Here is a 19638-nt window from a genome sequence, read left to right on the forward strand (position 1 = left end):
AGTGTCCCCGGATGTCGAACGTGGTCTAGACCCCCGGGTTTAATAGACAGGTCTGCGAAGATGGCGATTATGTTGGGTATTGAGACATCAGGGCCAACAATCGACCGTACCAACACTTGAGTGATTACTTGGAGTAAGCAGGCTGGGAAGACCGTTAAGTGTGCTGCTTTTTTTTACTTCGAAGATGCTCCTTTTACATGCCGGATGTCTGTGTTAGAGATCGATGTATTGTGGCCCCATCCGATGCACACATCTCACTAGACCATGTCTGAAGGCAGTCTTTAGGGTAAGGTGTTGAACGACCGGTGTACCAGTCTTTCCAACCAGAAAGGTCGCCATCAGCGGATACCACGGGAAGATCTGCTACGCAGACAGGCTATATTGATCTATCCTCTGGTATGTAAAAAAGATGTGGCTTAGAGGGCTACAAAAAGCGGTGGGACTCAACGTGAAGGGGTAGCCAGATCAGGTCACGTGTTGAAGAGGCCGAGTATGACCACGTACTACCTACGAGATAGTTGATCCTGGATCAAGCCAATACTCTTTACTGTAGGTTAGAGAGCGGCAACAGCAACAGGAGCCAACAGTAATAGCAGAACTCAAAGTTACACAGTGCAGATCGATAGTGGGAAGTGGAAAAATAACTGGGGATCTGGATATGGCAAAATGAAATGATGCATTGTAAGACTAGGGCTGATCACAGAACCCCTGAACTGGGCTAGTTCGATTCCATGGCTATGTTAATTCACTCAAGGAAACCTAATTGACTATGTTTTCAAAACACTTAAGCAGATTTTATACTCCACACGCCCGAAACCATATTCAAGAAGCATTCGAATGATGAATAATCATAAACAGCCGGACGCTCATTGGAGTTAAGACCAATTTGGAGCTGTTGCAGGTGCTAGTCAGTTTGAAGTGCTACAATTGTTGTTTCTCACCACTGCTATCAATTTACCGTCTTTGTCGCGATTGTTCCGCTTTCTATCCGCGAATAATCTGAGGTTTTATCAGCGAACAACACTCAGAGAGGATGAGAAAGAACCGGACCGGCAGATCTGAACTCATTAATCAAGACTATACTGACGAAACTCGTATCGGAACACACTATGTATTGTCAAGGACTTACTGATGTTTTGCAGGAAGACGAGAAGGATATGCCATGTTTAAGCCCTGGCAACGAAGTCGCGGGCACGACGCGAATCTGTGTAATCCCAGAATCGTTTGGCAAAACGTCCAGTACCGGTGGTACCAGATCCAGTGCCGGTTGCAGTACCGGTGGGACCGGATCCAGTGCCGGTGACAGTACCGGGGGTAACGGATCTAGTGCCGGTTACAGTACCGGTGGTAACGGATCCAGTGCCGGTTACAGTACCGGTGGTAACGGATCCAGTGCCAGGTACAGTACTAGTGCTGCCAGGCCCAGTGCTGCCGGATCCAGTGGCGTTAGTGCCACTTGTGCCACTGTCTCTTCCACCATCACCACCACCAGCAGCAGCGACAGCGACGGAGACAGCGGCGGTGATACCTCCATTGGCACCCGAGGCGGAAGCGACGGCGGCAGCGGCAGCGGCGGCGGTCTTGGCTCCATTAGCCCCATCGGAGGCGGCGGCGGCAGCAGCGGCGGCGGCAGCACTTCCTCCACCCGCGGCGGAGGAGACCGCAGCGCAAGCGTCGGCGACTTCTTTGCCGTCTCCCCCACCGGAGGCGGCGGCGGCGGCGGCGGCAACGACAGCGACGTCCGCTCCATTGCCTCCAGCGGAAGCGGCGGCTGCGCCGGCGGCGGCGGCGACACCCCCTCCGCAGGAAGTGACGGCGGCAGAAGTAATGGCGGAGGCGGTGTCCGCTCCGCTAGCACCTGAGGCCGCCGCGGCGGCCCCGGCAGCAACGGCGGCAACGTTCCATCCACTCGCACCAGCGGAGGCAACAGCGGCAGCAGCGGCAGCAGCATCACTCCCTCCGCCAGTGGCGTCGTCGGCAGCAGCAATAGCATCAGCGACGGCCCCTCCGTTACCACCAGAGGCGGCGGCAGCGGCGCCGGCGGCAACCACAGAGACATCCTGTGCACTACCTCCACCAGCGGCAGCGGCAGCGGCGGCAACGGCAGCAGCTTTGGCATTCCGTCCTCCAGAGGCTGCGGCTCTCGCAGCTGCGGCGGCTGCATCCTTTCCACTGCCGCCAGAGTTGGCGATGACGATAACATTCACAACAAGAGTGGTCGCTGGGCCAGGGGAGACTGCAGGGATAGCGGTAGGCTTGCTAGTTGGGGAAGGTTTGTTGGAGGTCCCAGAAGAAATGCTGGTTTTGCCAGATCCAGATGTAGTGGACGCCGTGCCAGATGTAGTGGCCGCCGTGCCAGATGTAGTGGACGCCGTGCCAGATGTAGTGGATGCCTTTCCAGATGTGCTGGAGGCCCCAGAAGAAGTTCTAGTCGTACCAGGCGAGCTGGAAGTACGGAAAGAGGTAGCCACACTGGCGGTGCGAGTCGTGCCAGGCGAGGTGGACGTACGGGTGGAGGCAGGGGCCGTCGTCCCAGCGGCGGTAGTCGGTCCAGGCAAGCTGGTTGCAAGCAGAGAGGTCACCTGTCTCTCTTCCAGAGAGGGAGAGTCAGGCTCTGCGTGTGCAGCTGGGTTGGCCACTGCTAACTGCATAGCAAGCTGCTGCAGCAGGATGAGGAAATAGAGTGCGGATTTCATATCGAAAGTAATTCAGTGCTATTCTTGCTTGTTGATGTTACAGACTGTATCGACATAAGTTGCAGGAGGACTATCTGCACCGCTTTTATATTGACAAGGAGTGGGGTCAAATCTGTCGCTCGGGACAAAAATATCCATCCAACGGGTTTAGAATCAAAGAAGGATCTAAGAGCAGAGGTCTCACATCCTCGAGAACTTTCTTGGCATACGACACGATATACGACAGAATAAACAATACGATATGCATGATACGACATACGACACGATGTCCAATACCGATAACCCTTGGGCTTTGGTCTAGAAAAAGGCCTCTTCTACAATGTTGCAAGCCACCTGTAAAGTCTCCATGAACCATTCTTGATTACACGGATACGAAAACCATTAGTGTAGGTGTCGGGACCATATTGCATCACAAGAGTGAGGATTAAGGTTACGAAACAAAGAAAGCTGTATAAGATGCTTTGGGAGTCCTAGCTTCCGGGCTAAGCTGCAAGTCATTGGTTTTGACAGGCTCCGTAGCGGCCTGACAGGCTGTCACTGTGCAAGGCGCCGGAATCGCAACCACCCGTAGATCCTCCCGCGCCCCGCCCTAAGCCAACCCGAGCCCGCCATGTTCAAGGTTTCTTTACGCATGTGGGATAGGCTTTCTTTTCTGGGTTTTGGGTGGTGAATCTGGCCCCCTCGAAAAATGAAGAACGGGCCAAGAAATGGTGCAACAGTCGAGAACAAACGATCGACCGATGTGGGGCTGCTGAAGACGAACGAATCTTGCGGGCTTGGGAGTCTGGACGGCTAGGGCTACGTCCCCGTTACCATGGGTCAGGCGCTGCGATGAACCAAGATAACCTTAATAGTTGACACGAGGCTTACGATGGCACAACCATGGAAATGCTTAGACTGGTCGCTCCGGGTGGAATGTCAAGTAGCATATCATAACCGGGCCCTGTGTAGTTACTGGCATACGTATTCTCCTATCTTGCGACTCAACAGATCTATTCCCAAGCGATGTCGAGGCGTCAATACTGCTGTAGATAAAATTAGCGCATTGACAAAGCCCTCAGTCTGAATTCAGTATGGAGCCATAGCCTGAATTATTGCATCATTGGACTGGACCGACAATTAATGTGTATGTTGGGAGGAAGATAGACTGTTCCATACGGGATGTTCCAGAGCTGGCCGTCTCACGCCACTGTAGGGGTGTCTATCGCATCGCAATCCCCCGCTAGTTCACAACGTGAATAGAACACGCTGTGACCGAATGCGGTTCCCTCCATGAGCAGTTCGAGCAACTTCGCTAGGCTAAAGGGCTCTGGTCCTTTGGGCCAACCCGTAATACGAGCTCTTCTGCATGGCCACCCTACAGTATATTAAACCACCCATGCCGTTTGCAGCAGAGTATTCAGCGTAGCGTGAGACTGTGGGCCCCACCTAAGCTGCGCAACCTATTGCCGACACATCGATTTGACAGTCTTGGCACCGGGCATAGCCTCAACGTGGGCACAACGAAAGCACGTCACGATTGGGGTCGAGCTCGTACCGAAACCGAAGATTCCCATCTCCTTCGATAAGCCAACCTCCGGTCCACATGGCCAAGCATCGTACAACGCAGTACGGTTACTGAGAAAGCTCGCGGATGCTGGACAAGCGGCACTAGTAACCATTCATCAGCCATCTACTGGCTGCGTCTGCTGAAAAAGGGGCAGACACGCTGCCTATTTTGGTGATACCACTCCCCCGAATATGCTGAAATCACGCGCGAGCTCGCGTCAATAGTCCACGCGGCGCATTCCAAAGGACCATTAGAGAGTGAGGGTTTGGATAATGTGATACCGCTTCTGTATCCAATCGAGGTTATTACTGCGGCGGCGGATGAATCTTGCCCCAGTTCCGCGACGTCGGGTACATCCACAATGGGATGCGCATTCATGTCGGACTCGGATCTCCAACGGCTTCGCGTACTGGAATATCGGCGATACCGTCCGCGATCTGCAATCGAGACTCTCTACAGTGTTCCGTGTGGGATTCTCATCGTACCCGGGGTGATCAATTGCCTCCAACCGCTCTTCATCGAACGGTGCAACCTGTACACTGCGGGTCGTTCTGCAAGCTTCTCTGACACCGGGACAGGATTCCTCGTGATTCTTGTGATTAGCTCGTACGCGCTGGTGTACCTGTTTATGGCTTCACAGATGCGAGCATCGACGAGGGCTGAGTAACGTTGTGACAAACAAACATAGGTCCATGGGTGAATTATGTTGAGAGTGTTTGCATAAAGAAGGTTTCTTGACCAGCACATATGGAAAGAGAGCAAAGGTGGATCAAGCGCGGGAAGGAGATATTCCCATTAAAAGTCATATCCTTAGGGAAGTGAAAGTGGCAATTATATACAATGAAGAGAAAAGCGCCCTTCTTTTCGGAGCGTAGCCCACCGGGAAGGGGGGAAATAATTAAAAGAATCCATATCGAAGGGACCCGACATCCGACATCCACTTTCACACACCATCAAGAAACAGAATCTAAGAAGAGGTCGGGCAAACAGTCGTCGTCGTCTTGACCACCACCGTCTTTGTCGTCGTGAACGGGATGTGGTTCGTCGTGGTGGCCGTGTACACGGTCTGAACGGCGGCCGCGGCCGCAGGAGCAGCCGCTGCATTTGCATTGGAGGTAGTACTAGTTGTTGTGGCGGTAGGGGCAGAGTGGGTGATGGTGCGAGTGTTGAATTGTGTGCGCGTTTGCGTTTCTGTTTCTGTTTCTGTCTCCGTCTCCGTCTCCGTCTCGGTGGCAGTCGTGGTCACGGTGGCGGTGCTGGTGACGGTGGCGGTGCTGGTGACGGTGCTCGGGGCCGGGGGGTTTACTGCTGGAGCTGCTTGATTCGCGGCTTGGGTGTTAGTGGCTGTGGCAGTGGTGGTGACGGTGGTCGTCGCGGTGGAAGTGGAAGTCAGGACGGCAGTTGAGGTGGTAGTTACAGTAGCAGTGGTGGTCGTCGTGGCAGCCGGCGCATTGGCGGCGGGGGCGTTGGCGGCGTTGGTGGCGCCGCTGGAGCCGCTGTTCGTGGGGATGCACATGCAGCCACTGTTGACTTTGTTAGTTCTATCCAGGGTGTTGTCTTGGGGTTCAAGGGAGAGGGCTGGCTTACGGCAAGGCCTGGCCGAGGAGCTCGAGGCCCAGGAGTTGCAGGGAGGGGGTGTTCTCGCTGGCGCACATGCCGGATTGGAAGCCCTGGGCAATACACTGTCATCTCTGGTGGTTAGCATATGCCATGCCGGAGGGGTTAGAAGGATTTGGGAAGGCAGAGGGCGACTTGCCTGGACAATACAGACGTTGGCATCGCACGATCGCTTAGCGAGGCTACCGTGCGAGGGCAACGCGAGCGCAGTGTAGCTGCTGCATGCGAGCAGGAGAGTTACAAATGAGGTGCGCATGTTGATGGTTGATTTATGGAGTGTGCAAAGATCTTCGATTGGGTAATGGCGAAGTGTTGAGGTTGATTATAGTCTTGGTGATAGAAAAGTCGCGAGGCGTAGTTCTTGGTTGTACATGTTCAAGCCGGGGGATACTGAGGCATTTAAACCTTTCCTTTCCAGAACTCTCGCGATGCTTACATTGAACTCAAGCCTTTGAGGCTACCGGTGTGGAATTCGAGAATGATACATCCTTTATCCTCTCAACAAGATCAGATCTAATTTTGGGGTGTCTTCCCCTTGAAAAGATTAAGGAATGTGTGGATCTCGAGATATAACCGTCCACCCCTCGGGTGGCTTTGCGGTTGTTGCCCGGAAGACCAGGTGTCAAGAATGTGGAGGGTCAGGGTACCCCAGCAACCGGGCATCTGTCAGTGCATCTGGTATGTGTAAGTGTAAGAAATAACCATTCACTTGGCGGAATATAGACGTTGACCATTTGGTTCGGTCTGGTACCCGAGAGTTGGGTCTCCCCCCTTGCTTCATCCACAATGCTATTCTTCGTCTATCGCTCAAAACACACAACCGCAATCGCTCATCTCCTAGGCCACAACTGAGAAGGGTTGGCTCTTTTTTTTTATCCTTGACAGTATGTTGTTTTTCTTGGAGTGAATCCGAGGGATTGGGCCTGCGCTAGTTCCTAAACGACCAGATTTAGATTTCTCCCTTATGAACCAGAGAGTGGTCGCCACTGTCAAGCTTTATGTTGCTCGTCAACTGTACTAACCACGTCGGTCTTACAGACTATACATAGTACAGTTGAGGAATTGAACAGTAGGGTTCTGTTGACCAGAATCTCACAACCAAATCCGAAGGAGTACCACGAGCAGTCAAATTTTGTTAAGTTTATTGTCAAATAGTAGAATTACGGGGCCTATAACCAAAATGCCTCTAACTCCTTGATCTCCTGTTCTCTAGAGAACATACATCGCAAGCTATACAATCTTGAAACCAAAATACAGTTGGTTGAACGAAGTCGCCCAATGGCCCCTAACCTTGTGATACAAGTGTAATCGTTATGCCTACTTCGCTAGTCTACTCTCCAAAACAAGGATCACTGGATTTAAAGCACAGCCTGCGAAAACGCTAAGATTCAAGACAGTTTGGCGTTCAGGATTTGACGTGTATAGCGCTCGCTCGCTAACTTTGAGATTAAGTCGCTCCGGGGTAAGGACTCAACCGAGGGGATGTTGCCAAACCGGCTTGTTTGTGGGCGGTACAACATCTTCCCTATCGCCAGAGTTGATAGCCAGACAACAATGGCATGGATTCGTGTTGGAGGTTATGGCTACTAATCTGTATTATTGGCACTATGAGGGCGTTTGAAGAGGTAAGTATATTTAACCGCCACCAAAGACTGGGTTGTCGGTGAGCTCGAAATCGGGCAGCAGGCTTGTAGCTGCCTCAACGTTTGCATAGGTATCTGTTTTTACCGCGTTGCTCTTACAATTGATCCGTAGAAGATGAACTTGTAAAACAATAGCAGGACCATGATTCTGACGGCATAATGGAGATTCAGTAGCCGAGAGATGCCATCCAAACCACCCGAGCTATCCGATAACCGCCGAGCCCTAAGTCGGGTCCTGGCGTGCGGAGTGCCCCCGCCAGCGGCAGGCTGAATTTGTACCGAGGAAGATACAGACCCACCAAACCTCACCAGACCGTGCAGCTGCACTCTCCGCTCTCACACAGCTTTGTCAAGCATCTCACGCAGTTCATCCGCAACAAAGGCCGGATTATCCTTCTGGACAAAGTGCCCGGCCCCCGGCGCCTGAAGCGGGCCCTTGCTCCGCTCCGCGTCGGTCAGCCTCGCCAGCCCCTCATTGAACCGATGCCAGTAGGGATTCAGGTAGAGCTGCGTGAGCCGCGGAGGCGCGCCGCCCATCTTCTCGAATTCCACCTGAAACGTCTCGAACTCATGGCCCACCACCGTCACCCAGGGCCCGCGGCCGTCCGGGCCCTGCAACCTGGGCCCGTCGCTGGCCGGCAAGAGCTGCGCCAGGTTGCGTCGGCTCAGACCCTCGCGGCTGCCGTTGCTGGGGTGGAAGACGCGTTGCATGTAGGCTCTTGCGGCGCGGATCGCCTCCGCGTCTACCCCTTCTGGCAAGCTGCGCGGATCGAACCCGGCCGCCTCCGGGTCCGGGTAGATGGAGATGAAGTCGGAGTTGGCGAGCACGCTGTCCAGGAACAGGAGTCCGGCGACGGTGCCGGGGTTTTCCTGGGCATAGAGGCGGGCCAATGCGCCGCCGATTGAGTTGGACACTAGGATGAGCGGTAGTTCGCTGAGGTTGGCGACGCCCATCTTCTCCGCGGCCACTTGGGTGAGTAGCTGGTGCAAGTCCCGGACCACGGTCAATGTGTCGTGGCCGTGCGTGGGGTCCTCGGCGGTGCTGTCGGCGGGGTCTCGGTCGGTGGTTTGGCCCTGGCCGTACCGGTCGTAGGTTAGCATCGCTGGCAGGCCGGCGGCGGGAGGCTGGGTCTGCAGGCGCGCGATGACGCCCTCCCAGGAGGTCTGCGGGAGTCCGAGGCCGTTGACGAAGACGACTAGAGCGGGCTGCTTGGCGGCGCCCCCGGCGGGGTGGAAACTGTAGCTGAGCTGAGCGGAGGGCTTGGTAGCTAGGGAGATGAATCGGTAGTGCGACATGGTGAGGAAGGAGATGGTGATTGGGTAGACGGGGAATATTGAAGGAGGGCAGAAGAGATGACAGACTAATGTTAGGGAGTCTGGGCTATCGCGGGCAACTTATAGGCAGTAACTAGTACGCAGGTATAGTAAGCGGGGACCACCTCATGGGGCTAATGGTCTTAGCTTTCGGCCCGTCGGTTTATTGCGCCACAGCCTACGGAAGACACAGCCCCGAGTCAGTGGATCCACAGCCTATATCGAACTATATGTAGGTTAGCTTATGCTGGAGAGAAGCCGCAGTCTCTGTTCCGATCGAATAAGCAGATCCTATCTTGTTGCATATCTGAAGCATCCCCAGTGCCGTGAAAAGCTTCCCATGGTTCGCTGTGCCGGGTGGGTAGATTAACTTGATGCCTGTCCTGGAACATGATGACAGAGTCAACTGAGAATACAGCAACAACCTACATGAGTTACTGCAGTCGGTCAAGACTACGTCAACACCGCTGGTGCCTCCGCACCCAGCTCTGTCATCTGAGCGAACCGAGTCAGGCGCCCTATGGTTGTCATCCTCGACCCGTCCGAAATCATCCTCCCAACTGGGATGAGCCAGCGCAAACACATTCACCGTACGATAACCACACCACCAGGGAATCACCCCAGCCACGCACCGCAAAGGCCCATCGAGATGTGAAAGCATCACGAAAATCCACTCCTAAGGCTGAAACACAGGCGCGTGTTACTCTGGACGCGTCGGGCCTCCCTCCACCCAATCACAGCGCCCCCTCCGTCGAGATGTCAACCAATCGCGAAAATCCACTTATAGGGCTGTTCCACTGCTACAAGGTGTCTGGGATGTGTTGACAGGGGTGTAACGCGACGGGGGCCAATCGCAGTGTCTGGTCTGGCGAGATGTCAACTGATCGCGAAAATCCACCTTTAGGGCTGAGCTCCGCTGCGGACGTGTTGGCTGGGATGCGGTGAGACATTCACTGTCGCGTGGTTCCGTGGGGGTGGTCTGGATCTTATCTGATGGTGTTGCCGGTTGAGGTGCGGTTGTTCGGTGGGTGGTAGGTGGTGGTAACTTGGGTTTCCAGGTACTGTACCAGGTGGTGGTGAAAGGATGACTTCAATGAGCATAGCGGGGGAGAAAGAAGTGGTGATGGACCAGGGAAAAGAGAATTTGAGGGGGGGAGAGGCGCGGAAGAGGGAGAAGACGATGGTGAAGACATGGGAACGAAACCAGTCCATTCTCTCAGTGCAAGGTTACTAGGTTGTTTCACTTGGCCGCGGGTGGCAGTTGCAACCTTCCCTTGCTTGTCTGCAAATATTATATTAAGCTAAAGTAGTAGTAGTACCTTATATCCTACCCCCAAACCAGATTACTTTTGCCTACTACAATCCATGTTGACAATGAAGCACAGCTTCACAGCCCAGTGAGAGGTTGATGCTTAGTTCTGTGAGTTCATGGGCTGACTCGAATTGCCCTCACTCGAATTATAAGAGGTTATGAATTGTTTGAAATCCTTGACGGGTAAATAGTTTGGTGTCTATTTGGGTCGCTTACGATAGACACAGATGCATACAGACGAACGCAATACAGAAGGCGATTAACATGAGACACTTTTGCCAGGGGAAAGTCAACCCGCTCTGGAAGGCCAGACTAGTGCGTTCATATTCACTCATTCGTCATCTCCAAAGAGCTCCTCGTAGAGATACGCATCCAGCCAGCTCTCATCGTTGGTGGCTCCTCTGGCCTGATTCTCCTCGGGGCGTACCTCATCCAAGATCCCCCCCGAAGCGCCATCATTATGACCCGTAGCCGCGGGAGCCGCGGATCGTTGAAGCACCTGGCCCGCCAACTGGAATGAGGAGCTGGGCTTCAGCTTGTCGAGGGGGAGCGGCGCAGGAACAGCCGGAAGAGCGGTTTCCGGGGCGGATGCGGGTTTCGGCGGCGCCTCAACTGGCTCCCCCGCTGCATCGAGTCTGACCGTCGGTTCGGTGGCGGTGACCGCGGCAGGTAGGGGCTTCATCAGATTCCAGTACTTGAATTTGCGAATGGCCTCGAACTTCTTGATCATCTCCGGCGCGGAGACCTTGGCGGGTGCCGGCGGTTGGGTGGCCTTGGCCTGTTCCTGCTCCGCCGCGCTCTGTTTCTCCGCCGCCAGCAGCTTGAAGTTGTGGACGGTGGCGGACCACTCCTGCGGCAGATAGTACACTTGCTCCTCGGCACTTCGCCGCATATTACCCGCCACTTTCATCGCCAAGTCCGCGACGGGGATGAGCTCCTTGAGGATCCCATCGAAGGCCCGGGGATCGACGATCGCGGTCCACGCGAGCGGGAAGCAGACCGCCGCTACCGGGCCGACGAGGGGCAGGAATCCCGCCGCCACCGTGAGGCTGTTCTTGATGAAGTCCGCCAGCCAAGTCGTCGGCTGCGGAGGTTTCCACTGGATCGACAGCCCGTAGTTGGCGCTCGCCACCGTCGTCCAGCTAAGATCGGTGCCGTCGCTGACGAAGGGCGTCGGTCTGGCTTTTGTTGGGGTCAGCTTGCGGTCCACCATGCGGATGATGCGGGCGGAGAAGCAGTTGTGGCCGCGTAAGGCACGCGGTAGCGAGAGGAGGTTGACGAGCTGGCGGACGTTGACCGCCATCGTCCATTGAGCGTCCGGGGCCAGCCCCAGCGTGGCATCGAGGTTGATGGTCCCCGTGGTTTGCGCGCCCACCCAGTCGAGCTTATCGTCGCTATCGACGGCCGGGTGGACCGTGACCGTGATCTGCCGCGGGATGGCGAAGTTCACCTGCAGGAACGTGCACACGTCTGGGTAGTCCTCCGAGGCCTGTTGCGCGATGGGAATGTAGATCCCCCGGATGCACGCCGTGCGCTAGGGAAAATGAAGATCAATGTTCAGTGAGAGATTCCATAGCCTCAGACGAAAGATTCCAGTTTCCCCCTCCCTCTCCTTCCGTCAGGGCAAGAAAGGTGTTAAGGCATACATCAACAAGAAACCACTCCTCCCCCTTGGCTAACAGGGGCATCGGCAGGATCATAAACCAGGACTCAAACGCACCCCCTTTGGCCTGGTCGCGGAACCGATTCCCGTTCACGCAGAGGTTGTGTCCCACTGTCCGATACCTTTCTGCGTCACTGTAGGGCTTCTTCCCGTACAAGACGTGGATATTCGTCCAGTTTCCATATTTGGTGTCCCACCAGTCGCCCTTGACTACCCGGTAGGCGGAGCGTGGATGGTAATGGACGTCCCTCGTGTAGTACGCCGCCTCATCGCTGAATGCAGCGCGGTTCCAAATATATTCCACCAGGAGGTGGCCGTAGAAATGCTCTGGCTTGTCTGGGTCATAGGTGGAGGAGCGGATCCCGGACCGCTTGAAGAAGCATTCGCCTTCGGGGTAAGCGAAGGACATTTTTTAGTATGCAAAGATCCAGATAGCTTTTGATGTGTAGTAGTTCAAAGAGTTGAACTGATATATGCTCTGAGTGAGAACGTGGAGTTTGCAGATATTTATGATCATCAAGAAGGTCCGTCCGTCTCAGTCGATCTGTATTTTGCTGGGAACAGAGCTGAAGAGCTGTGCAACCCACCTCCATGCGAAGAACAATGAAGCACCCTCCTTTCGTTGGCGGACACATGAATCATTTTTTCGGTTTGACGTATACATGTGACCGTGTTCGAAGGACAAGCCTACCTCATCATGGTTAGGGCTGGCTGTGGTTTGGAGGGTTCTAGACCACACCGGTCAACTTAATCGTCTCAGGTAGGACAGCCTGTGTCAGACATGACTGTAAGTCTCACCTCAAGCTACAGCCCTCGAGTACGATCCGTTGAATACGAGATTCCTGTCAATATATCTTCAAATATGATCCTGGCACGAAGATCTCAGCGTAGGACTGGCCAAAGAGATGGGAGTCAAGATGTAGGGCCTTTGCGACTGCAAGCTCGATGTATCACGGTGTGTGACATGTTTTACCTTCTGTGCCGTGTTTCAGATCCTGGGAATCAGATCTCGAGAAAGGTAGTTCATGCACTTCGGCGGCCTGACTGACCTGACGGGGGCATAAAGTACATCATGAAGTACCCATGAATTCTGACTTGGATCCAGCTGCAGCAAGGATCATTCGCCCCATCATGCAAGGGAGAGCTGTTCTAACCGCCCTAAACTACCTATAGTCGAAAGCATATGTAGCTGAGCAAATGAACAACGAGAAACTGAAGAGACAAGCTCAGGAATTATGACTCACCGCAGGGCAAGACAGGTAATAGGGAAGATGAGCTCGATTTTCCTTTACCCGAAATGTGCCACTAGACTCCAGCACTCGTGTAAAACGCGAATCTGTCCCTGAAGTCCTCGGTTCTGCTTAGCAGTCAACGATCATCTTTTGATACATATTTCACATGATATATGCACCCGTGATGTGGGTGTTGCCCTCTTTTGTAACTGGCTCGTGTAGGCGCAAAGACTCAATTTCCGAGAAAGAGTACAGCCATCTGTCAACCTGAACAACGGATATGACAAATCATGGACTTTCGGCTCGATCCAACCGTTCGAGCTTGTGCAGAAAAGGAAATCCTTTCTTGCAGTGTCGTAGGGCGGCATAGGCGTATCGATAATGTGGCTGTTGGGAGACATGGAAGGTATGCTCCTGCGGCGGAGTAGAAGTTACTCAGTCATTGCAGCCCCCTAGTGGATCCTGTTTCCTTCATTGTTAGGGACGTGGAGAGAATTGGGGAGTGGATTTGCGCTGGCCTGGCAAGAGGTGAATAGTGCATTAATCACAGTTTTCTTCAAGGGGGGGGCTAATGTAATGAATATCATGGATGGGCAGGTTTGTTTACACCGGACGGAAACCGGTTCCAAGGGTCGTTAGTCAGTTACAGTGACTGTACCTGATCGAGCTCACTGTACTGTTGCGATTGACCCAAATATGAAGATAGTGCACGAGAACTTCCATTTCAATTTGTAGTAGTGTTGATCAATACCGAATGATCTCGTTGGCATCGCTTTCATAGAGGAACGATACGAATGTAGACCACAGTCAGGATCAAACTGATGCTATATGGGGTCGATCGGTCGAATTAACATAAACTTCAATAATGATAACTTTCGATAACCTTCAATAATGGAGCATGATAGGCACAGCGCAGCATGTATCTAATAAGCATGGAACCAGCCAAAGAAGTAATCACTTGAGATGCGATTAGGAATTCGAAAGCAGGAGAGGTGGCCCTTCCTCGGTTTATCAAGTATTTCAAAACCAAATAACTAGCTCAAACAAAAAAACGAGGAAGAAGAAAAGAAGGCAAACGGGGCGCTAAGAAAAGTCCTCCTCTTGCGACTCGATGTTGTTCTTAATACGCAGCAGGAGCGTCGTCTTCCACTTATCCAACTTGCTGAGCTGGTCGTACTGGAAAAGCTTGTCGGCGAAAGCTTCCTGGTCGCCTGCTTCACAGGCCTGGACCAGATCGACGAGAAGCTGATGCTCACGCGTGGAGGCAAAGGTGGTGTCGATGTCGCGGTAGTTTTCGAGGGCACGGTTGGTGGCGACCAAATCCTATTTTCGATGTTAGGCAGTTGAGGATATTAGAGGTTGACAGTAAACCAACATTCGTCGCCAAGTGGCAGATACCAGCCTTGAGGAAGTAGTCCTTGACCGACCACTTCATGAGGTTGTTGTTGATCGATGAGCGGCCAATGCGCTCGTAGTGCTCGATGGCCTTGTAGTAGTCACCCTCGAGGGCGGCCAGATCCGCGGCCTTGAGGTAGTGCTTGTTCGCGAGGCTGCGTTTGCAAGATTAGCTCTGCCGGATAGATGGCTCGAAAGCTTCATCTCTGAAGGGTAGAACGTACGCTTCAGCATTATCACCCTCAAACCATTCCGCTGCCTTCTCATAGGCTTCCAGAGCCTTCTTGTTGTCACCCAATTCCACCTCATACACTTCGGCCAGATGTTGCTGCTGCGACGCAGCGCGACGGAGGTTCCCCTTGAGCACGTAGTGTTGGATAGCGCTGGAGAGCACGCGGGCGGCGTCCTCGGGGTCGGACTTGCGGTAGACCTTGAAGGCCTCGGTCAGGGTGTTGGCAGCGTCATCGGGCTCGTTGAGGTTTTGCGCCTGAATAGAAGCGGCCTTCTCGAACGCAAGACCGGCTTCCTTGTCTGAAAAGGGGGAGAGATTTGGTGTCAGGGTTGAAGAAAGGCGACTGAGAATGCGGTGCGGAGGCTGCTTACTCTGCTTCTGAACTCGGAAGGCATTCGCAGCCTGCGAGTACAAGTCGGCGGCGTTTTCATATTTCTCTGTGCGACCACCGAAGAAGCTGAAGCCACCAGATGCGCGACTCAGCGCTTGATCAGCCTAAAGAGTGGGGGAGCATGGAATCAGTGATCGTCATCCATTTGGAGTCGGGTATGATAACGTGGAGGAACAGCGGGGCGGGGGAGTGGGATAAGGAGATTTTACTTTTTGAAGAAGAACTCGAGGATCTTGAGCCATGTTGAACAGCTGAAACTTATTTACCGCAGAAGAGAGCAGAAGTTATATTCCAGCTAGAGCAAATAAAGGATACTGGAGATATGGGAGCGGCTCAGCCAGCAAGTTGAGGAGAAGATGGAGGGCGAACTGAAGCGTTCAAGGTTGCCGTCACTAACAGCGGGCGGGATCGAGAGCTTCCCTCCCCATCAACGTAGGCGGTGGGCTGTCCCGCCCTTTTATTGGCAGACAGCCACAATTGTTGTGAGGTGCTTTTTGCTCTCTTCCCTGCCTCCACCGCAGTTCACTGGATCTCAATCTCCAGCCTGTCTTGCTTGTTTATCTCTCGCTTTGACTTTTACAATTGGCACAAGTGTCTACTACATTGTTCAATCTGACCTACTACTTGCGCAACATCTTACGCACTCATCATCACGACCGATATGTTCTTGCGCAGCAGCAGCTCACGGCTATCCGCCTTGTTGCGCCGTCAATCTCCGCGCTCCCTCGTCGCCAAACATCGCTCATATTCTACTTCCCAGCCTCAAGGACAAGATGACATTGACGCAATTCTTGCCAAGCCGACTTGGTCTGTCCGTTCGCTGCTCCCCGACGAGACCGATAAGCCCTCCACTCCCTCGGTGACTCCCGAACAGCTTCGCCATCTGCTCCGCTTGTCTGCACTGCCTCAACCCGCGAACGAGGAAGAGGAGAGAAAAATGCTCGACACTCTGGAGTCCCAGATCCATTTTGTGAAGCAAATCCAGCGCGTCGATGCCAGCGGCGTTGAGCCTCTACAAAGCATCCGCGACGAGACTCCTGAAGCGGTGAAGGAAAACACGATTGGTCTGGAAAAGCTCAAAGAAGCCTTGTCCAAGGAACGGGTTGTTGGACGCAATAAGAGGATTCAACGAATTGAATCGCAAAGGAACGAGCGACCGGACGGAGACATCTGGGATGGAAACGCCCTCGCATATGCTTCTAAGACCAAAGGCAAATTCTTCGTGGTGGATACCAAAAACTAAGCGCTTCTTTCTGGGGGAGAAAGAGACCAAAATCAAGCACTTTGCACGCACGCTGGCAGGTTGATTCAACTTAGGAGTGACTTACGTGATTGTTTCAGCTGCTCGAAATAACCGGGGACAGTCTGGGCGCTGAGTCAGCCGTGATCTCATCTCCGCTGCAAGCGGCGACCTCCTGATTTCTGTCTCACTCACTGATGCCTACGTGATTGCAGCTTGTAAGACACCCCTTAGCATCAATTGATGTAAATCTCCGACTGTGGTCATCCGCAATCATGTGGAAATCGTTCAAAGAGAAACATGTTAGCAAATTCGGGTCGGGCCATGCTACGCCGCCTGCTCCGTCCCCGAGCGACCGCGGAGCAGATCTGACAACCATCCTCGACCGCCCGCAGCGCGCTGACTTGACTGTTCTGGTCGCCGAGGCGATTGAGCAGATGCGAAATGGCATTGTCGCTAACTTCCATGTCGCTCCTCCGGCCATCCAGGAGACTACACATGACTTCTCTAAACATGAGGAGGACGAGGAAGATACGGACTCCTTGTTTGATCCTCTTGAACATCACGAGGACGAAAGCCCAAACGATCGTGCTCCGTCGGAAGTAAAGACTTCGACCAAGGATCTTCAACTCGAGGCCAAAGCTCTCGCGGGCTTTGATGACTGGAGAGATACCGTCCTGCTCCGGATCGGGGAAGTAGTAAATCGGGACGATGATGCTCAGACTGAATCCAGCCAAGACGACGCATCGCAAGAACTGCCCGAGCCACGCCTTGAACAGGATGAGACTGCTTTGAAGAAACTTCGTGAGGTTTATCCTCCGGTCGAAACGCCTCTCGTGCACCTGCCCAGAGCGAAGAAGCTGTTGATCCTACACTCGTTACTACTGTTGATGCTGAGTCTGGAGCACTACAATGCTCGCTCACGGGTACTAATGCTGTACGTATCGTCTTCCTTAAACCTTGACGTCAAGATCCTCAATGGAGACGAGGTCAAGGTTGCACGGGGACTGCTCGACACAGCTCTTCAGCTTTCCCAAGCCGAGGCCAAAGAACCTGGGAAGCACCGCGATTCGTCCAGAAAGTGGAAGGTTGGAATAGCATCTGTCGCAGGAGCCGCGTTGATCGGCATCACAGGCGGGCTCGCCGCGCCTCTTGTTGCGGCTGGTCTTGGCACAGTTTTGGGTGGGCTTGGCCTTGGCGCCACAGCCGCTGCTGGCTACTTGGGCGCCTTGGCTGGTAGTGGTGTCATTGTCGGAGGGCTCTTTGGTGCTTACGGAGGCCGCATGACGGGCCGCATGGTCGACAAGTATGCGCGGGAAGTGGACGACTTCGCCTTCCTACCTATTCGTGGTACCCATCGAAGGTCGGAGGACGAGAGGGAGGCAGCTGAAAATGACCATATGCTGCGAGTCACAATCGGCATCTCAGGTTGGGTGACGGAAGAAGACAACTATGTTGTCCCGTGGAAAGTGATTGGCAGTGACTCAGAAGTATTCGGTCTACGTTGGGAAAGAAAGCCGTTGATGAAGCTCGGCAACGCCATGAACTATCTTGTCACGAGTGCTGCCTGGGCTGCTGGAGGTCAAGTCCTGTCCCGGACTATCTTTGCTCAGATTATGAGCGCAGTCATGCTACCCCTGGGGCTACTCAAGGTTGCCCGCGTTGCGGACAACCCATTCAGCGTGGCCAAGGCTCGTGCGGACAAGGCCGGTGAGGCACTTGCGGATGCCCTGATCAGCAAGGTACAGGGCGAAAGGTCTGTCACGCTGATCGGATACTCGATGGGCTCCCGGGTTATCTTTTCTTGTCTACAAACCCTCGCCAAGCGGCAAGCATTCGGCTTAGTGGAATCAGCAGTTCTCATGGGCTCACCTACTCCGTCTAACGCACCTCACTGGCGCCGTCTACGCGGTGTTGTCAGTGGTCGATTGGTCAATGTGTACTCTGAAAACGACGCCGTTCTCGCGCTACTGTACCGAACCAGCAGCCTTCAGCTTGGTGTTGCCGGTCTACAGCCTGTGCAGGGTGTGTCAGGGGTGGAAAATGTGGACGCCAGCGATTTTATCAGCGGCCATCTGCGGTATCAGTTCCTGGTTGGACGCATTCTAGGCGTGGTGGGTCTAGAGAGTATCGATGCTGACGAAGTGGCTCGGGAGGAGGCAGCATTGGCGGTCAAGGATAGAAAGCAGGAGCAAGAGCGCCTGCATAATGAGCGTGCCGCTGGATTAGATGGAGATGAGTCCGCGCGGCGACTTCTGGAGAAAGGCGATGCGCAGGATGAAGAGAAGATACAAAGTGAGGTTGACCAGAAGACCAGAGAGGGCTTGTCTCAGGATCACGAAGTGCGCCCTGTCCAGACTAAGAGTCCAATCAACCAGTGATGCGTATTGAGCTGTACTCACTGGAGGATTGACAGGCTCCTTAGGTTAATAGAACTTGAACCGAACTGGATTGAATTGAGGAAGCTCGAGCGATGTTCATTTAATTATTGGTACATTGAATCACCCGTATTGACAAACCATATTCACACCGTAGATTCTAAGATTCTCTATCATCCAGAGCGCTTCTTATTCAATGGATCCTAAGAGATGACACCCCCCGCTGTCAACAACTTCTCCTCTCTACCACAGACCGTCCCTCCACGTCCACCCACATACCAACCAACACACCTATCTGCATCAAACTTATCTTCTCTTTATCTCTTCTACTTCCGAGATTATGGAACTGGCAGTAGCCCACACTTGACAAGGTCTACATTCCAACCGTAACCCATTGGAAGTCTTGAAATCCGGCTCAACAAGTCAACCTCAATGACCTTCAACCCAGAAGACTCCACAAAGGCTAAGAAACCAATAGAACCAAGACCTCCACAGGTAAGAGGAGTTCAACCAGAATTGGAAGCCTGGCCTAATGCCCGAAACATCAGAAATGCAGCTTCCAGACCATAATCAACCTTACCTACTACATTGAAGCAAAGGGTGCACCAGGACCCTTCCACCAGACCTCCTATTGATATGGGCTTGTGCAATGCGGCAGCTTACCACGACTACGTCGCGATATACCGAATCCTGGTGGCCTTCCCTCTTGGTCAAATTCTGATATGAGAGGACGGTGACGAAGCCATCTCTAGTTAAGACCTCGTCGTGAACTGTGGCCGATGTATGTCATCGAAGCAGACTTTTCTGAATCAACGCTCCTGAGACAGGACATTAATTGGTGGATTGGCATTTCGCAAGGCCAGAGTTCTTCTTGCCATGCTCCTCAAAGCTGTTAGGTGCTGGCCATATTGGCCGTACTATAACTCCTGAAAAGAATTTCCCGTACCCGCTTCCAAGGCCTAAAACCAAGGCGAAA

At 53.5% G+C, this 19638-nt stretch overlaps 9 protein-coding genes across 9 annotated transcripts; 3 read left to right on the top strand and 6 right to left on the bottom strand.

Moving 5' to 3' along the window:
- Positions 1-1166: 1166 nt before the first annotated feature.
- Positions 1167-2696, bottom strand: BO72DRAFT_488123 (uncharacterized protein; the record flags this gene model as incomplete). The annotated part of the gene is made up of 1 exon (XM_040948023.1): positions 1167-2696. One exon carries the CDS (start codon positions 2694-2696, stop codon positions 1167-1169), a length of 1530 nt encoding a protein of 509 aa, XP_040798542.1.
- A 1850-nt stretch (positions 2697-4546) lies between these two features.
- BO72DRAFT_530060 (uncharacterized protein) lies at positions 4547-4912 on the top strand (the record flags this gene model as incomplete). The annotated part of the gene is made up of 1 exon (XM_040950279.1): positions 4547-4912. The coding sequence occupies exon 1, from the start codon at positions 4607-4609 to the stop codon at positions 4910-4912; it is 306 nt and encodes a 101-aa protein (XP_040798543.1). The 5' UTR covers positions 4547-4606.
- A 396-nt stretch (positions 4913-5308) lies between these two features.
- Positions 5309-6246, bottom strand: BO72DRAFT_199682 (uncharacterized protein). Its single transcript, XM_040939585.1, has 4 exons — positions 6002-6246; positions 5833-5927; positions 5663-5768; positions 5309-5562 (listed from the first exon to the last, which is right to left on the bottom strand). Exons 1-4 carry the CDS (start codon positions 6022-6024, stop codon positions 5367-5369), a joined length of 420 nt encoding a protein of 139 aa, XP_040798544.1. The 5' UTR covers positions 6025-6246; the 3' UTR covers positions 5309-5366.
- Positions 6247-7841: 1595 nt separating this feature from the next.
- BO72DRAFT_470737 (alpha/beta hydrolase) lies at positions 7842-8801 on the bottom strand (the record flags this gene model as incomplete). Its single annotated transcript, XM_040947050.1, has 1 exon — positions 7842-8801. The coding sequence occupies one exon, from the start codon at positions 8799-8801 to the stop codon at positions 7842-7844; it is 960 nt and encodes a 319-aa protein (XP_040798545.1).
- A 222-nt stretch (positions 8802-9023) lies between these two features.
- On the top strand, positions 9024-9682 carry BO72DRAFT_199687 (uncharacterized protein). The gene has a single exon (XM_040939586.1). It carries the CDS (start codon positions 9210-9212, stop codon positions 9642-9644), a length of 435 nt encoding a protein of 144 aa, XP_040798546.1. The 5' UTR covers positions 9024-9209; the 3' UTR covers positions 9645-9682.
- On the bottom strand, positions 9683-10192 carry BO72DRAFT_199688 (uncharacterized protein). Its single transcript, XM_040939587.1, has one exon. The coding sequence runs from the start codon at positions 10029-10031 to the stop codon at positions 9720-9722; it is 312 nt and encodes a 103-aa protein (XP_040798547.1). The 5' UTR covers positions 10032-10192; the 3' UTR covers positions 9683-9719.
- Positions 10193-10332: 140 nt separating this feature from the next.
- BO72DRAFT_434921 (uncharacterized protein) lies at positions 10333-12203 on the bottom strand (the record flags this gene model as incomplete). The annotated part of the gene is made up of 2 exons (XM_040943261.1): positions 10333-11665; positions 11778-12203. 2 exons carry the CDS (start codon positions 12201-12203, stop codon positions 10463-10465), a joined length of 1629 nt encoding a protein of 542 aa, XP_040798548.1. The 3' UTR covers positions 10333-10462.
- Positions 12204-13840: 1637 nt separating this feature from the next.
- On the bottom strand, positions 13841-15459 carry sec17 (alpha-soluble NSF attachment protein SEC17). Its single transcript, XM_040945289.1, has 5 exons — positions 15254-15459; positions 15025-15148; positions 14646-14952; positions 14402-14576; positions 13841-14349 (listed from the first exon to the last, which is right to left on the bottom strand). The coding sequence occupies exons 1-5, from the start codon at positions 15284-15286 to the stop codon at positions 14110-14112; spliced, it is 879 nt and encodes a 292-aa protein (XP_040798549.1). The 5' UTR covers positions 15287-15459; the 3' UTR covers positions 13841-14109.
- Positions 15460-15559: 100 nt separating this feature from the next.
- Positions 15560-19052, top strand: BO72DRAFT_479406 (DUF726 domain protein; the record flags this gene model as incomplete). Its single annotated transcript, XM_040947580.1, has 3 exons — positions 15560-16269; positions 16581-18610; positions 19016-19052. Exons 1-3 carry the CDS (start codon positions 15706-15708, stop codon positions 19050-19052), a joined length of 2631 nt encoding a protein of 876 aa, XP_040798550.1. The 5' UTR covers positions 15560-15705.
- Positions 19053-19638: the final 586 nt, after the last annotated feature.

The sequence above is a fragment of the Aspergillus fijiensis genome (genome assembly GCF_003184825.1).
Source record: "Aspergillus fijiensis CBS 313.89 unplaced genomic scaffold BO72scaffold_47, whole genome shotgun sequence".
In the NCBI taxonomy this organism is placed as follows: domain Eukaryota; kingdom Fungi; phylum Ascomycota; class Eurotiomycetes; order Eurotiales; family Aspergillaceae; genus Aspergillus; species Aspergillus fijiensis.

What these genes read in the sequence shown, in the direction of transcription:
- BO72DRAFT_199682 (XM_040939585.1), bottom strand. Translation starts at nt 6,024, where the DNA reads ATGCCAACGTCTGTATTGTCCAG. An exon ending in CCAACGTCTGTATTGTCCAG is followed by an intron (nt 5,928 to 6,001) that starts GCAAGTCGCCCT and finishes CAGAGATGACAG; the next exon opens with TGTATTGCCCAGGGCTTCCA. An exon ending in CGACGACCACCACTGCTACT is followed by an intron (nt 5,563 to 5,662) that starts GTAACTACCACC and finishes CCGCGAATCAAG; the next exon opens with CAGCTCCAGCAGTAAACCCC.
- BO72DRAFT_199688 (XM_040939587.1), bottom strand. Translation starts at nt 10,031, where the DNA reads ATGGACTGGTTTCGTTCCCATGTCTTCACCATCGTCTTCTCCCTCTTC.
- sec17 (XM_040945289.1), bottom strand. Translation starts at nt 15,286, where the DNA reads ATGGCTCAAGATCCTCGAGTTCTTCTTCAAAAA. An exon ending in CTCGAGTTCTTCTTCAAAAA is followed by an intron (nt 15,149 to 15,253) that starts GTAAAATCTCCT and finishes CCCACTCTTTAG; the next exon opens with GCTGATCAAGCGCTGAGTCG. An exon ending in TCTGCCACTTGGCGACGAAT is followed by an intron (nt 14,350 to 14,401) that starts GTTGGTTTACTG and finishes CATCGAAAATAG; the next exon opens with GATTTGGTCGCCACCAACCG.
- BO72DRAFT_199687 (XM_040939586.1), top strand. Translation starts at nt 9,210, where the DNA reads ATGATGACAGAGTCAACTGAGAATACAGCAACAACCTACATGAGTTAC.